This window comes from Diabrotica virgifera, chromosome 1 (assembly GCF_917563875.1).
Source record: "Diabrotica virgifera virgifera chromosome 1, PGI_DIABVI_V3a".
Lineage (NCBI taxonomy): Eukaryota > Metazoa > Arthropoda > Insecta > Coleoptera > Chrysomelidae > Diabrotica > Diabrotica virgifera.
In genome coordinates this window covers 258,166,458-258,185,489 of record NC_065443.1, presented here as the reverse complement: position 1 = coordinate 258,185,489, position 19,032 = coordinate 258,166,458, and the positions used below count along the sequence as shown (strand labels likewise).

At 35.2% G+C, this 19,032-nt stretch overlaps 1 protein-coding gene across 1 annotated transcript in view; it reads right to left on the bottom strand.

Moving 5' to 3' along the window:
• Positions 1-429: 429 nt before the first annotated feature.
• Positions 430-19,032, bottom strand: part of LOC126883660 (serine/threonine-protein phosphatase 6 regulatory ankyrin repeat subunit B-like) — a 54,640-nt gene continuing 36,037 nt past the window's right edge. The window contains exon 2 of the mRNA XM_050649320.1: positions 430-5,069. Within this exon, the coding sequence (XP_050505277.1) occupies positions 650-5,020 (4,371 nt within the window). The 5' untranslated portion in view covers positions 5,021-5,069 and the 3' untranslated portion in view covers positions 430-649. The remainder of the gene's footprint in view (positions 5,070-19,032) is intronic.

Genomic DNA, 19,032 nt, shown 5'->3' with positions numbered 1-19,032 from the left:
TTCTTTATAATTTGGAGCACGAAATATTGTAAAATATTTCAGTTTCTCTGTAAATACAGTGAAAATTATTTAAAAACAAATGAGAACTGTCAGAATTAATCGGTCTACCAATAGATATTGCCAAGTTTCAACTTCATGGCTTGTTAAGTAAAGGTGGCTATGTCAGTTTGTATAAGACTAATATTAAAAATGATATTCGCCACTTGAACCTAACTTCAGCCCGTGGTAATGAACCAGAGGCGGTTCTAGACCAAAAAAACTGGGAGGGGGGGGGGCAAGGGAACACAACCGGTGAATAAACAAGATAATGTGCCGTTTTAACGAAGAAGTACAAAAGTCCTGTAAAAATTAAAGGGCCCGCTGCTCCCCCCCCCCAGCCCCGGGCTAGACCCGCCACTGTAATGAACTATTACTCACGTGTAAAAAGGTGTTATTATCTATTCAAAAATAGTGAATATTGAGCATGTTATTAAACGGTCGTAGAAAAAATTAATTATTGGAGAAAGGGATAAATGCTGCCATCATTCCCCGCGCGCGGTAGAATCATCATTTTATTTATCTACCGCCCGCTATATTTTGGCTATCCTGTGTACCTGTGGTTTAAATCTTAGCGTTTTAATAAAGAAACAAAAGATACAAAAAATCATATTTATTTGAATGAATCTGATTGTATCACAGTTTTAAGATCATTCATGTTTAAGTAGTTGAATATTTTCCAACTTATTTCTGATGGTAACTTAGGTACAATTTTTTTCATTGTTATGTCAGCATCTGAAAGTAATTCGATTCTTTGAAAGCCTTTCTTAACCCAATGTTGTACTAACGGAAGAATATTGCCATATATCGAAAGGTCTTTGAGGTAATCTTCAATATTTTGTAACTCTTTTTTAATATTGTCGTTCCGTAGATATTTAACAAACGCGTTACCTTTATTGGAGTCGCAAATTATTTGATATAATGAAACATTACTATTCTTTATCATCATACTCCTCATACGTGTTATTTCTTTTTGGCAGTCATTATAGTATTGCAGTAATTCTTTGACAAAAGGACAACCATCTGGAATAATTGTTTCGACGGGATTGTAAATTAACACGGTGTATTTGATTATTACCATTGCAAATACCTTATACTTTGTATGTTCTGACTCTGGATAATCACCTGAGATATTTTTTAAAGCTATCCATAAAGGACAGTTGCCTTTATATTCAGCATGCTTTAAATCAGCTCCATTTAAAATTAAGAACTCTGCAACTTCTGAGCACATATTTTTTATCGCAAAATATAGTGGAGTAGGTCCTTTGGGTAGAGTTTTCTTGTTAACATCTGCACCATTTTGAATCAAAAATTTAACTATTTCAATTTGATCCCATTTGCAAGCTGCATGCAAAAGAGTGTATTCTTGAATTGTATCGAAATTAACGTCTGCACCTAGACTGATAAAATATTTTACAATTTCTAGATATCCTTCTATGGCTGCAATATGTATAGGTGTACTTCCATCGTTATTTGAACACTGCATACTTGCTCCAGCTTCTGTGAATAATCGAATCATTTCAAGATCATTATTGAACGCAGCATAATGTAAAGGACTCCACCCCTTTACGGATGCGTTTACATTTGCACCATGTGCCAATAAATATTTGATAACTTCCGTGTGTTTAAATTCTGCAGCTATATGTAGTGCGGTAAGGCCACCGGAATTTTTGCGATGCACCTTAGCCTTATTTAACAGTAAATATTCTACTATTTCAATGTGACCCCCATGAGCAGCCATATGAAGAGGAGTATTTTTTCTTCGTCTCCTTTTATTTGTAATATCTACATTTATTCCTTTTTCTAAAAAATATTTTACAATTTCTAGATGTCCTTCTCTGGCTGCAGTATGTATAGGCATATTTCCATTGTTATCTAAACACTGCATATTTGCTCCCGCTTCTGTTAACAATCGAACCATTTCAGAATCATTATTGGCAGTAGCAAAATGTAACGGACTCCGCCTCTCAGATGTTTCGATTGCGTTTACATCTGCACCATTTGCCAACAAATATTTGACTACTTCCATGTGTTTTAAATCTGTAGCTAAATGTAGTGCTGTAAAGCCATCGGAATCTTTGAGACACACATTAGCCTTATTTAACAGTAAATAATCTACTATTTTGATGTGACCCCAACGGGCAGCCAGATGGAGAGGGGTCTTTTGGCTCTTTTTATTTGGAATATTTACATCTAACCCATTTTCTAAAAAATATTTTACAATTTCTAGATATCCCTTGTAGGCTGCAATATGTATAGGCATATTTCCATCGTTATTTGAACACTGCACATTTGCTCCAGCTTCTGTGAATAATCGAATCATTTCAAGATCATTATTGAACGCAGCATAATGTAAAGGACTCCACCCCTTTACGGATGCGTTTACATTTGCACTGTGTGTCAATAAATATTTGCTTACCTCCTTGTGTTTGAATTCTGCAGCTATATGTAGTGCTGTAAGGCCACCGGAATTTTTGCGATGCACCTTAGCCTTATTTAACAGTAAATATTCTACTATTTCAGTGTGACCCCCATGAGCAGCCATATGAAGAGGAGTATTTTTTCTTCGTCTCCTTTTATTTGTAATATCTACATTTATTCCTTTTTCTAAAAAATATTTTACAATTTCTAGATGTCCTTCTCTGGCTGCAGTATGTATAGGCATATTTCCATTGTTATCTAAACACTGCATATTTGCTCCCGCTTCTGTTAACAATCGAACCATTTCAGAATCATTATTGGCAGTAGCAAAATGTAACGGACTCCGCCTCTCAGATGTTTCGATTGCGTTTACATCTGCACCATTTGCCAACAAATATTTGACTACTTCCATGTGTTTTAAATCTGTAGCTAGATGTAGTGCTGTAAAGCCATCGGAATCTTTGAGACACACATTAGCCTTATTTAACAGTAAATAATCTACTATTTTGATGTGACCCCAACGGGCAGCCAGATGGAGAGGGGTCTTTTGGCTCTTTTTATTTGGAATATTTACATCTAACCCATTTTCTAAAAAATATTTTACAATTTCTAGATATCCCTTGTAGGCTGCAATATGTATAGGCATATTTCCATCGTTATTTGAACACTGCACATTTGCTCCAGCTTCTGTGAATAATCGAATAATTTCAAGATCATTATTGAACGCAGCATAATGTAAAGGACTCCACCCCTTTACGGATGCGTTTACATTTGCACTGTGTGTCAATAAATATTTGCTTACCTCCTTGTGTTTGAATTCTGCAGCTATATGTAGTGCTGTAAGGCCACCGGAATTTTTGCGATGCACCTTAGCCTTATTTAACAGTAAATATTCTACTATTTCAATGTGACCCCCATGAGCAGCCATATGAAGAGGAGTATTTTTTCTTCGTCTCCTTTTATGTGTAATATCTACATTTATTCCTTTTTCTAAAAAATATTTTACAATTTCTAGATGTCCTTCTCTGGCTGCAGTATGTATAGGCATATTTCCATTGTTATTTAAACATTGCATATTTGCTCCCGCTTCTGTTAACAATCGAACCATTTCAGGATCATTATTGGCAGTAGCAAAATGTAACGGACTCCGCCTCTCAGATGTTTCGATTGCGTTTACATATGCACCATTTGCCAACAAATATTTGACTACTTCCATGTGTTTCAAATCTGTAGCTAGATGTAGTGCTGTAAAGCCATCGGAATCTTTGAGACACACATTAGCCTTATTTAACAGTAAATAATCTACTATTTTGATGTGACCCCAACGGGCAGCCAGATGGAGAGGGGTCTTTTGGCTCTTTTTATTTGGAATATTTACATCTAACCCATTTTCTAAAAAATATTTTACAATTTCTAGATATCCTTTGTAGGCTGCAATATGTATAGGCATATTTCCATCGTTATTTGAACACTGCACATTTGCTCCAGCTTCTGTGAATAATCGAATCATTTCAAGATCATTATTGAACGCAGCATAATGTAAAGGACTCCACCCCTTTACGGATGCGTTTACATTTGCACCGTGTGTCAATAAATATTTGCTTACCTCCTTGTGTTTGAATTCTGCAGCTATATGTAGTGCCGTAAGGCCGCCAGAATTTTTGCGATGCACCTTAGCCTTATTTAACAGTAAGTATTCTACTATTTCAATATGACCTCCATGAGCAGCCATATGAAGAGGAGTATTTTTTCTTCGTCTCCTTTTATTTGTAATATCTACATTTATTCCTTTTTCCAAGAAATATTTTACAATTTCTAGATATCCTTCTCTGGCTGCAATATGTATAGGCATATTTCCATTGTCATTTAAACACTGCATATTTGCTCCCGCTTCTGTCAATAATCGAACCATTTCAGGATCATTATTGTAGGTAGCATAATGCAAAGAACTCCACCTCTCAGACGTTTCGATTGCATTTACATCTGCACCGTGTGCCAACAAACATTTGACTACTTCCATGTGTTTCAAGTCTGTAGCTATATGTAGTGCCGTATAGCTATTGGAATCTTTGAGACACACATTAGCCTTATTTAAGAGTAAATAATCTACTATTTCGATGTGACCCCAACGGGCAGCCAGATGGAGAGGGGCCTTTTGGCTCTTTTTATTTGGAATATTTACTTCTAACCCATTTTCTAAAAAATATTTTACAATTTTTATATATCCTTCTCTGGCTGCCATATGTATAGGCATATTTCCATCGTTATTTGAACACTGCATATTTGCTCCCGCTTCTGTGAATAATCGAACCATTTCAGGATCATTATTGGCAGTAGCGAAATGTAAAGGACTCCACCTTTCAGATGTTTCGATTGCGTTTACATCTGCACCGTGTGCCAACAAATATTTAACTACTTCCATGTGTTTTAAATCTGTAGCTAGATGTAGTGCTGTAAAGCCATCGTAATGTGCTTCATTAATTATTGCTCCTCCTTCAATTAACTGTTGAACTTCATCTAGGTTTCCCAATTTTGCTGCTAAATGAAGTGGAATCTCATCCATATTTAAAAATATACTGCGTTGACTTTATTAATGGCACAATTTTTTTCATCTGAAACAGAAAATAAATATAAAGGTTACACAGTATATAGCAGATAATCAGCCCTGTGATAAATCACTCACGTTAAATGTAACGTAATGTTATCCTGTACTTAAGTTATAATCCTCGAATTGGTGTGATGTATCATATATTTAACTTAACTACTTGCGTTATTTCTTGACAGTTCTTGAGTTATCTGATATATCAACTGTCACTTTATAACGCGACTGACGTTAAACCTCAAGTTATGAGATAACTCTGTAGTATGGCTCTACTGTTATGTAAGGTTGACAGAAATCAAGTGAATTTAGAAGCTAATAATTTAATAATTAAGAATAGGGAATTTAAAAATTATACAAAAATCAAATAGAGTGATATAAGTTGAAATTTTATTTTAAGTACCTACTGAGCTTTCTATCCAGAGTTTCCAGATGATATTTTATAAATCCCCCACTTAGAAACTGTAATTCCCCCTTAAATTGAAGCTCACATACCCCAAATTTAAATTTTGGCCCCATTTTAATAAATTATTAGTCAAATGAAGAGAACAGTAAACCAAAATTATACTACTTATCAACGAGGGCCCTGGAAATAATTCATAGTTCCTATCGTCTTCGATTGTATGGGAGTATAATATACAGTTATATGTACATTTGGAAATTTAATTTACCATGACCCCTTAAAATCCTCCATAATTTTCCTCCTCCAAAAAATCCCACAACAATTTCTGCTTAGAAAAATTTCCCTAAACGCTTTCAAATTAATTTGGAAATTGGAAAAGACTGCAAGACTTGTACACACTTCTAAATAGGTCAAAACGACAAACAGGTGTATGTTCTCAAAAAACTTTTGATAGTGTGTAAAAAAAATTTTATTATCAACTAAGTACTTTCAACACATAACGTGCCATCATCAGAGCTTCGTCCTGTTATAAAACCTTCATAGAAGAGCAATTGCTAAACGACACAATAAAAAACATGGATACTGGGCAAAAGCCACAGATATCGGGTATAACAACCCCTTAAAATGAATAAATCACATCTAAATTCTTTTTTAAATTAAAAAGACAACATGGCTGAGTCAAACCATTTTGAGCCCACGTGAACAGCTCAGCTGAGGAAGACTGTCATTTATTAAAATGATAAAGAAGGTACCACAATCTTAAGCGCTCTCAATCGCTTAAGATTGTGGTACCTTCTTTATCATTTTAATAAATGACAGTCTTCCTCAGCTGAGCTGTTCACGTGGGCTCAAAATGGTTTGACTCAGCCATGTTGTCTTTTTAATTTAAAAAAGAATTTAATGTGATTTATTCATTTTAAGGGGTTGTTATACCCGATATCTGTGGCTTTTGCCCAGTATCCATGTTTTTTATTGTGTCGTTTAGCAATTGCTCTTCTATGAAGGTTTTATTAGAATCGCCCTAATGATATCCAATCTCCGATAGGAGAGGCACTCAAAGAAGAAGAAGAAGAAGGTTTTATAACAGGATGAAGCTCTGATGATGGTACGTTATGTGTTGAAAGTACTTAGCTGATAATAAAAAAATTTTTTACACACTATCAAAAGTTTTTTGAGAACATACACCTGTTTGCCGTTTTGGCTTTCAAATTAACCCAAAATTGTGTGAAAATACACCAATCTGGCAACCCTGTTTATATCTACCGTTTGAAACACCACCGAACCCGAATAGCTGTTTGCTGTTCGGAACTGTTCGGTCATCGGCGGTGGCCGACGACGGGTATTTACTTTTACGGTCATCCATGATACTATAAATAACAAGATAATATATTGCACATCCGGAAGTCGTGACGTAACTGGAGACCGGCAAGTTCGTAATGGTTCGTAATCATTCGTAATGTCCGATTACTTTGAATTGTTCGCGGTTTTATTTTATATTTTATTTTGACTGGAATCTCGACACTAAATTCTTTTCGAATACATTGAAGTTTAATGGTATTTTGCTAATTGAATAATTTCATCACATAACGCATACAAATCCCATTTAACTTTAACAAGAATTCAAATTCAACTTCCGGTCTCCAGTTACCTAATCAATGCGCGAACTCGGACGTATTTGAGCTACGGGAAAATACTATATCTTTATTTATAGTATCATGCGGTCATCTACCCATCCTGTAGCATGTTCCAAACAATCTCTCGCACTCACTCCAACTTGTACTATTTCTACATAAGGTTCTCTTTGTTACTTCAAACTTTGTTCCTCAAATGTTATTTCTAATATAACGTTGAAGAAATAACTATCTCATAACGGTTACGGATACATCACACCGAATTTTACCTAAATAGATATGGGCTTCGTTATCCCTGAGAATTATTTTAACTTTAACTCAAACGTTAATGATAACTTCGGTCATCCATCCAGGGCTGATTGTAAAGTTAGGTTTATGTTTTGATTTGTTTTTAGATAGAAATCAAGTGAATATTTAACGTAGAACGCTGCTTCAGGTTGTCCTAGGACCTTGTGCGGCATTTTATTAATTTAATCAAATTTAATATCAAATATAAAGCAGCACAAAATTATCAAAAACATAGACCTAAGATAACAATTAAAAACATGTAGGTAATAAAATTAAAACAATAATAAAAATGAAAAAGAAAGCTAATGATTTAAAAATAGAAGGGTAATGCAATTTTAAACAATGCAAAAATCAAATCGAGATATACAAATTGAATTTTTTATTTATAAACATCCAAGGGTTCTAAGTATTTCTCTGTCTACTTTTGGTGCACCAACGAACCACACCGAACAGCGAACAGCTGTTCGGACATCGGTAGCCGGTGGGTAGGTATACCAACTTCTCGTGATTCTCTTTCTCACTCCAACTTGTACTGATTCTACATAAGGTTCTCTTTTTAGACAACTTAATATTTTCTTCCTCGTATAACGTCTTAAGAAATAACTCATCTCATAACGGTGGATGATCCATCACACGAAATTTACGTTTTGAAGTTATGGAGATAGTTATATGTCATAGTTATGTTAACTTTAACGCAAACGTTAAAAATAACTTCGGTAATTCATCACAGGGCTGATTATCGGAGATAGGTTTTTTGATGAAAAAAACTTTTACGAATCTGCTTTCAAATTTCAAATAGGTCAAGGACCTGTAGATACAATAAGATACCTAATACTTATGGTAGGGTAGAGGAGCCCAAGCGGGGATTTTGCACGTTACTCAAGCGTGTCAGAAAATCACATGGGAAGAAACTTTGTACCCTGTAATGTAACCTTTATCAGTTATGTACACTTAATAGAGGGGCGTGCGTTGAGGGCAGTTAGTAAAAAATCTATTTTTAGAAAAACTCGAGCGCATCAGATTAAGACAAGGTAAATTAAGTACACGAAGAACAGTGTATAATCTGACAATTTGAGCGCGTCGTAAGGAAATGGGTGAGTCACAAAGTTTTAAAAAAACCTCATCTTGAAATACTCGAGCGCGATTAATTTTTTTGTTTTGTAGGAAATCCTTTAACGATTACGGAAACAATATAATCTGACAATTTACATGGGACGATGTAGCTAAAACCACCCACTCCGCCCACTGGGGGTGGAGTGGGGGGTAACTTTAAAATCTTAAATAGGAACCCCCATTTTGCTATTACAGATTTGGATTTCTTACATTAAAATAAGCATCCTTTTATTCGAGATATTTTTGCGATTTGTTGATAGATTTGCAATCGATATAAAATGGAAATCTTAACTTTTTTGGTTTTAGGACCTAATATTCACAACCCAATAGGTCTCACGAGCTTTAGTAACTCAGAGGCGGATTTGAAGATTTTTCGCCCTTGGGCTATCCACCTATTAACAATTTAATGCCCACCTACCATGTAGGCTTACCTTGGTACAGCAGTGGGTCGACGCGACGTCATGCTCAGCTTGTAGTAAAACTCAAATAAAATAGGTTGAATTGTCAACATTGGTTTGGTCATGTTCAACGTCGAGACGTTAATCACCCAATACGAATAATAGCTGAAGTGCAGATTCCTGGAAGGAGTAGGAGAGGAAGACCAAAGAAGACCTGGGGGAGACGATAAGGTAGGACATGTTGGTAAAGGGGATTAACATTGATATGACCCAAGATAGAATTGTGTGGAGAAATACAATTAGAGAAGCCGACCCCGCATAGGGATAAGGCAAAGAGAATGATGATGATGATGTCAACATTGCAGTTACGCTTTTTATAGCTGCTGTTATTGTGTTAAAACCAGGAAAGGACCCAGAAAATCCCAGTAGCTACATATCTATTTCGCTGTTGTGTCACTTTTTTAAACTATACGAGAGACTCACCCTCTCCAGAATAGAAAAAAAATGTCGACAAGCAGCTCATTCCACAACAAGGAGGATTTAGACCCGGCAAATCTTGCACCAGTCAAGTCTTCGCACTAACAGAACACATTGAAGAGGGCTTTAAAGAAAAACTTATAACAGGGGCTGCTTTGGTAGATTTGACAGCAGCCTATGACAGAGGTTCAAAACATTGCTCCGCAAATTATATGACACTCTAAATGATCACCACCTGGGTAAGGTCGTATATTCCTTACTGCAAAACAGACGTTCTTGCGTTGTGCTGAAGGGCAAAGTTAGTAGGTGGAGAGTTCGAAAGAACGGCCTCCCACAAGGAAGTGTTTTAGCTCCAATACTCTTTAATATATACACAAACGACCAACCTACGCCGACTGAAACCAAGCATTTCCTCTATGCTGGCGATCTAGCAATATGTGCTCAAGGAAATAGCTTTGAACAAGTGGAGGAGAAACTCGAAACCGCCTTAAAAACAGTGACAGAGTACTATCTGCAGAATTCCCTGAGAATCAATCCCTCTAAAACCCAAGTCTGCGCCTGCCACCTTCGCGCAAAGGAAGCTAAGCGAAAACTCCAAATTGCGTGGAATGGTAATACACTAGAACACACAGACCAACCTATATATCTTGGATTAACTCTGGACCGGTTGTTCGAGCCCTTCTGCAACGCCGCCCCTGATGTGTGAGCCTTTCAATGTATGTTCCTTTGCCCCTCTGCCATCCCAACGAAGGAAGAAGGAACGCAGTCAACAGTTCATCTAAAGACTGAGTGTAGCATACATGTTTTTGTATAATATTTTTATTTCAATATATTCGTCAAATCAAAGTGCAACAATCTCTTAATTCATCTCAACAATTAACATCATTTTCATGGTCCTTACGAGCGAATGCGTTCCAGTGCAATAAATACTAATTAAGTGTATTAATTAAAAAAAAATACATTCACAAAATCAACATTAAGGGCCGCCAAACAGTCGATTTTAAACTCATCATCCCACATCCCGAGACGAGAGCTATTTTTAGAATCGACACCGACCCTTCTTCAAGTAGTTACCGCAACCAGGCAGCGCAGCGATAAAGAAAGTGAGTCTCTCAAATATATTTCCTTACACCATCACAGATGTTTACCAAATATTTTATCTGTTTTTAATTGCCGATGCATAGGGTTGCATGTTGTGTTTTATGATACAGTTTTATACAGGGCGAATTCATAATAACTTTTTCTTTTCTTTTTTATTAAATCGAATTCATTTTAAATTTTTTCTTTGTTAATAATAGAAATTAATTAAATAAATTTAAATGGGAAATTGAAATAAAATTTAATTAGAATTAACACAAATAATCAAATATAATTCATTTTGAATTTTTTCTGGTTTTTATTAATAATTAAAATCTTTATTATTTAATTAAATTTATTTTATCTAATTAAAATGTCTGATTCAGATTTAAAAATTTTAAAACAAAAAAGAGCTACCATCGAACGCTCTCTGACAAGTTTTGAAAAATATTTAGATACACTCAACAAAGACAAATTAACTGATTTAGATATTTTTACCCTAAAAGAGAGAGTCAATTATTCTACATATCTACTAATAGAATTTAAAAATATTAATAGCGATATTGAATTATTATCTGACAATGCTGCACTAGATGAACTCGGCAAAGAGCTGGATTCATTTGAAACTAAATTTTATAATATTATAGCTACAGCAAAATTATTGTTAAAAAATCACGACGGTTCCACTTGTGCACCAGGTCGATCAGGTGGTATAAAGTTGCCGGATATTTCTCTAAAAAAGTTCAGCGGACAGTTTGAACAGTGGCTCGAGTTCCGTGACTCGTTTACTAGCATTATTCACCAGAACAATAACCTAACCAATATTGAAAAGTTTTTCTATTTGCGGGGTGCTCTAGAAGGCAATGCTGCGGCATCTATAAGCAACATTCGGTACACCGCGGATAACTTTACAGTAGCATGGGATACGTTGTGCGAAAGATTCGACAATACTAAAAAACTATTGCATGATCACATAGGTGCTTTATTTCTTTTGGAATCTATTCACAAGGGTTCGCATGATAAGTTACAACAATTAGCTGACAACATCTCAAAACATTTGGGAGCAATACAGCAATTAGGTCAATCTATTCAAAATTGGGATTGTTTGTTAATATTTTGGTTTTGTCAAAAAATCGACAAAGCATCTCTAAGCGATTGGGAGAGACAAACGCGTAATACAACCAAATCACCTACTTTGGACCAATTTCTGATATTTTTGCGTGAGCGAGCTAATTTTGTAGACTCTTTAAATTACAAAAATAATATTTCACCTAACACACACAATAATAAATCACATCAGGTTTCTCGGACCGCGAAGACAACAAAGGTTTTCATGTCTGGACACTATACTTGTTCATTTTGTAAGGGTGAACATTCAATATACAGATGCAACGATTTCCTAAAACTTTCGGTCTGCGATAGAATCCAGTTCGTTAATCAAACAGCAACATTATGCCCTAATTGTCTAAGAGAAGGACACACTAAACATAAGTGCAAATTGGGTCCATGTAAGAAGTGCAAATCAAAACATAATACACTTCTCCATGACGATAAAAATGACACTCCGTTAAGTGAGCAATGCTCAGGTGAAGGGAGTACAAATGTACTAAATAGCAGCGTATCTAATTCTATATCGGTAGGACAGGTTTTATTATCTACCGCATACGTTCTCATTTGTGACAATCAAAACAATCTTCACTCAATTAGAGCTCTCCTTGATTGCGGATCCCAAACTTCCTTCATAACAGAAGGCATTCAACAAAAACTCAATCTTCCCACTCAAAACACTAATTTGTCAATATTCGGCATAACCAATAACATTTCTTCTGTCAAAACCAAGTGCCAGGTATCAATCAAATCAAAATACAATACCTTCCAGGCCAATTTGACTTGCTATATCTTACCAGAAATTACGGGTTATGTGCCAGCTAATCTTCTTAGTATCTCCGAGTTGCAATTTCCCCACAATATCAAACTTGCAGATCCCGAGTTTTTCAAACCCTCTTCAATTGATATGCTTATTGGAGCGGATCTGTTCTGGCAACTTCTAGGTGCCAACAAGATGTTAATTTCAAGAGGCATGTTTCCCAGTCAAATATTAAATTCTGAAACATGGTGGCATGGTCCATCTTGGATAATTCTAGATTCACAATTTTGGCCCAATGAACAATTTAAAGTAGACCACCTACCAGAGCTAAAAACTCAAACTCTATTAGCTCAAAATGCACCAGATATTTTGAGCTTTCCGTTTGATCGATTCTCTAATTTTTCTAAGATGTGTAGAGTCACGAGTTACATCTTCAGATTTGCAGATAATTGTGCTAACAGAAATAATCGCAACACCGGTATTTTAACATTATCGGAGCTAAAATATTCTCTAAATGCATTGATCAAGGTTAGTCAAAATCAATCATTCTGTAACGAAATTAAAGATTTATCAAACAACAAGTACCTGGCATCAAAGAATAGGTTATGTGGTCTCACTCCATTTCTAGACCGTCAGAATATTTTGCGCGTTGGCGGTAGACTCAAGTATTCTGACTACAATTTCAATAAAAAAACACCCCATTCTAATTAATGGGAATCATCATTTCACAAAACTATTGTTTCAAGAACAACATCTTATATTACTACACGGTGGTGCTCAATTACTTCTCAATACTATAAGAGATACTTACTGGCCCACATCCGGTCGCAACTTAGCTCGTGCTACTGTCAGAAAGTGTGTAAGATGCTTTAGATTTAATGCAAAAACCATTCAGCCTATAATGGGAAATCTTCCTAGTGCTAGAGTAATGCCTTCTAGTCCATTTACAATAACGGGTGTTGATTATGCAGGTCCATTTCTCATAAAAGACAAAAAAGGTCGTGGATGCAAAACCACTAAATGTTACATAGGTCTTTTCATTTGCTTTAGCACCAAGGCCGTACACCTAGAATTGATTTCAAGTCTCTCATCTGAAGCATTTTTACAAGCCTTACGAAGGTTCGTGTCCCGCAGAGGAAAACCCGTAAAAATATTCTCAGATAATGGAAGCAATTTTATAGGTGCTCAACGAGAATTAGCATCTCTTTTAAATGCACATGAATTAAGAGATAAATTATGGTCACTAACAAATTTCCTAGAAATTGAATGGCAATTTATACCGCCCTATTCACCTCATTTTGGTGGACTCTGGGAAGCCGGAGTAAAATCATCTAAATTACATCTAAAACGAGTTTTGTCAAAAACTGCGCTTATTTATGAAGAGTTTCAAACTTTAATAATTCAAATAGAGGCAATTTTAAACTCACGCCCTCTTTCTCCTATTAGTCCAGATCCTAATGACCTCAGTCCTTTAACACCTGCTCACTTTCTTATTGGAAAACCAATCATAGCAGTTCCAGACCAAGATCTAACCGATATAAAGGTCACCAGACTAAATCGATACCAGCTTCTCCAGCAGATGTGCCAAAGCTTTTGGGCAAGATGGAAAACCGAGTACATCTCCCAGCTACAAGTCAAGGGACGCTGGAAGAAAAATCAAGAGTCTCTCACAGATGGAGCTTTGGTCCTTATAAAGGACGACAACATCAATCCAACCCATTGGCAGCTAGGCCGAATACTCAGTGTACATCCTGGAAGGGACAACATCAACCGAGTAGCTACAATCAAGACTTCTACTGGTATCATTAAACGTGGGTTCAACAAAATATGTCCACTACCTCTAGATGATTGAAAGGAGCCTTTCAAGGTGGGGAGGATGTTCGAGCCCTTGTGCAACGCCGCCCCTGATATGTGAGCCTTTCAATGTATGTTCCTTTGCCCCTCTGCCATCCCAACGAAGGAAGAAGGAACGCAGTCAACAGTTCATCTAAAGACTGAGTGTAGCATACATGTTTTTGTATAATATTTTTATTTCAATATATTCGTCAAATCAAAGTGCAACAATCTCTTAATTCATCTCAACAATTAACATCATTTTCACCGGTCCCTCACCTACAGACAACACTGCATAAAAACGAGAGGCAAAGTAACAACTAGGACCAGCATACTCAGAACGCCAACGAGAAGTAAATGGGGTGCATGTCCTGACATCTTAAAAACAACGGCACAGGCATTGTGTTTCTCAACTGCTGAATATGTGTACCCGGTTTGGGGCACATCTGACCACGCCAAACAAGTTGATACTGCACTAAATGAGACATGCAGGATAGTAACGGGGTGCATGAAACCAACGCAGCTCTCAAATCTATATAAAGCAGCGGGGATTTCAGAACCCTCAACACGCAGAGGCGTTGTAGAGCACATAGAGAAAATTAAACAGATAAAAGCGACTAAATTCAGGCAAATCTTCCTTGGAACAATGCAGGATGAACTGCCTGAGTATTTTCTTCTCCCTCAGGTTCAATGGAACGGCCAGTCTTTAGACTTAAAAACGTGGAAAACTATGAATAGGATAAGAAGGAGGGTCGCTCCAGTAAAATTAAACATGGCAAAATGGGGGCAAATAGACCAAGATGATGTGAACTGTGACTGGAGAAACACAGAATATGGAACATCTTCTTACATGCAGAAACTGTCGTTATCGGTGTACCCTCGAAGATTTGTGGCTCGTCAACAAAGATGAACCGACGTAGACCCATACTGGGTCGAAATTTTATGAATGAGATGTCCGGACACGATAAAGTAAGTAAAGTTATTGTATTTACCATAAAATATGAGATGTCACAGCATTTATCAACTAGCGAATTACCAAAAATCATGAAAAGAAGAAAGTCGAAAAATTTCTTTAGGATTAAGAACAATCAAATTAAAGAAGATATATTTAGAAATTACAATACAATAACTTGACTCTGATTTTAATAATACTTCGATTTAGGATTTATATTTATTTATTAGGTCATCTGGAATCAATTATTTTGTAATTTGCACATGTTTAATTATATTAGAAATTTAAATGATAAAAAGAAAACGGGAGAAAATGAAATTCTGGATGAGAGTGAATTGAGTTGTAGATAATTTTTATACTGTAAAATGAAACTATTATGAATTATAATATATTTATCAATGAAATGAAAATTAAACACACAACATAAGTCAAAAGGTCAGTAACAAATAAAAAAGGGGTATTTTCCTAATTATGATAAGAAATAGATCTTATTATGTCATACACAAATTTTCCTAACCGCGATTAGCATTAAATCGTATCAAAAATAATAAATATTAATTACAATTAGTATATAAAAAAAGATGGACGAAAATGGACAAATATAAAAAATGGAAGAGAATTTCAAAAACAACGAAATTAAAGGGGCTTACGAATACCTAAAAAAGATAAAAAGTTGGTATAAACCTCAAACACGTTTATGTAAGATGAAAGTGGGCAAATAATCAGTGACAAACAGAAAGTCACAAAAAACTGGAAGCATTATTTTCAGACGCTACTTGGAAAACAAGTAGACATGGAAGATGAAGTGGGTACAGACTACGTAGAAGAGAATGAAGTAGAGAATGGAGTAGAAGCTCCAACCATAGAGAAAGTCCTCGAAGCTGTTAAGGCTCAGAAAAACAATAAAGCTCCGGGAGTTGACGAAATACCAGCAGAACTGTATAAGGTAGGTGGCGACCACTTAGACAGTCACATCCACGCGCTCATCAAAGACATATAACAAGCAGAGAAAATATCCGACGACTGAAAGAATATAGTATGCCCGATCTATAAAAAAGGAGACAAACTCCGATGCAAAAACTACCGTGGAATCTCTCTATTATGTACAGCATATAAAGTCCTCACATATATTATAAACCAGCGGCTCCAACCACTAGCAAAAAATATTATTGGAGAGTATCAGACGGGCTTCCGACGGGGAAGATCGACACTGGATCAAAAATTTACAGTCAAGCAGATCTTGAGCAAATCATGGGAACACGACATTGATGTTCACAACGTGTTTGTAGACTTCAAACAGGCATACGACTCAGTCAAAAGGAACAAACTATACTATATATTGGCTAAATTGGCAATACCACACAAGCTAATAAGATTCATTAAAGCCACAATGTATGAAACTCAGGTATGTGTACGAATACAAAACCATCGGACAGACTTTTTCAAAATTTCGCAGGGACTAAAGTAGGTCGATGGGCTGGCCCCAACATTGTTTAACCTGGTACTGGAGTATGCGGTTAGGCAAATGCAAACTGGACGAGGAAACCTTCTGACCAACCGAACGGTCCAACTGGCCGCTTATGCCGATGATATTAATATTATGAGTAGAACATCAACAGGAGCACAGGAAATAAATGCAGAGTTAAAAATACGGCCGCATATGAAATGCCTCCCGAAATAGGATTTCTTACCTGTCGCTAAAATGGTCACATACGAATTGCCTCCCAAGCTTTAAATAAATTACACGCTTCTAATCTTTATGTGAAGGTGAGACGTTGCCACATCTTCGTCCCTTTGTAAATTTTTGGCAAAATTGGTATTTTGTTATTTAATTTATTTTATTTTCAACCTTTATGTATTAAGGCTATGGGTACATAATTCGCAAATATTTTACGTGTATCCCTACTTTTTCTGTCTTTACACGGCAAATTGCGTGTAGTAAAATTCACACTGGTATGGATATGTAAACATTACTAGAATGTCATTCTACTTGAAAATGTCATCATTAATTTAAAGAGATGGGTTTTGAATGTTCTTGGATAACTGTTATTTTTATAATTGCAAATTATTAATTCAGTTAATAAATGTGATAATTTTTTCACTAACTATGTATTCAGTGATTGTAATAATTTATTTGTACAACAAAGACTAATACTCAATCGAGAAAAGAGGAAAAGTGTTAAAGTGATTTTTTAATAATATATTGTTATGGAACGCTTACAATTTTGAACAACTTTAACAACAAAATATTTGGATCACAGAATATAATATTATCCTGATGTATTCTCTGCTTGGATCTTCCACAAATAATACACAATAAATAACTTTTTATTAAGTTCACGTCTTAAATCAATTATTTATCAAATACACTATATATCAATAATATTTAATCAATAACTCAACATATACCCGATGCAATGTCAAATATTTAAAATTGTCACTGATTGTCAGTGTCTGACTGACAATATATGCTGACAATATTATATTCGGCTGAGTGCGTTGTAAGACAAAGATAGATTTGGAAAATATTACCACGGCATTGTGTTCATTTTTTTCAAATCCTGAAAAAACCAATAAATATTTTTGAAAAATTTAAACGCAGAATGAAAGACTAAATTATTACCGAGGGCCGAAAGTCCCTTAGAATAAATAAAAAGTTTATTTTGAATGATATATTTGAAATTAAAAATCACACTAAATTTTCTCTTAGTTTTTCACCCCTGTAACTTATTAAAATAAACATTATAGAAGTTCTCAGGGACTTTCGGCCCTCGCTAACAACGTAATCTTTCAATCTGCGTTTAAATTTTTCAAAAATACTAATTAGTTTTCTCAGGATTCGAAAAAAATGAATCCCCATTTGAATAGCATTGCAGCCGAAAATAAGTACCGATCCTTTAAACATTATTGACACTAGGCAGTGGTGTCATGGCAAAATTAGCAGTGCGGGAACGCAGTGCCGGAACGCATTGCTAATTTTTGTTTACAAAACCTAAATTCTCTATTTTTTTTTATTTTCTTAACCAGTGCGGGAACGGCGTTCCCACACCATGACACCACTGACACTAGGCGGTATTTATATATTATTATTTCAACTAACTTATACATAATATATAATTAGTTTTATAACCATTATAATATATATTTTATAATAACCATTATTTTTTATTATTAATAATTTAACAAAAAATAAAGAACATACTAAGTATTTTATAGATTTATTAAAAATAACATCACAAAAAAACTTATTTGGAAAATATTACAAAATGTGTAGAAATATAAAATTACAAAATATTTTTCCTAAATTTATATGATACTACTTTGACAAATTCTAATCTATTTATTTTACATTCTCTTAATTCTAAAATTTTTTCATTTAGAAAATTAATTTTTGCTGTGCTTTCAGCAAAATTTTTTTTTTTTTGGTGTAAAATTATATCAATAAAATTATTAATGTTAGGATAAGGCAGTAGAAAGAAGCATTATACCTACTTGAAATGAAAACTTTCGCATGGGTTTGTGGTTCTTTGTAAGGACCACAGTGCTAAGCCCTAAGATGTGGAGGAAATGTCGAATTTTCAGATATGTAATTATCAACAAAGTAAATACCAAAACTGGGTTACTCTTTCATCGACTGGTTTAATTTCTGCCAAATCTATAGCAAAAAAATCACTAACATCTTCAGGATGTAATAATGAAAGACCAAAAATATAAATAAGAACATGCGTAATATCGGTTGAGTCAACACCTTTTTTCTGGTATTCTGGAGCTAATCCCAGTGCTTGACCTTTCTATACCATGCCTGACCCAAATGAAAACGACATCCATGAAGATCTGCTTCAGGTAATGCCATACGAATACCATTATGAATGGAAATTTCAAAGTCTGAAGTTATTACTTTAGGGGATACAGGACAATTAATTTTAAAACATCTTCT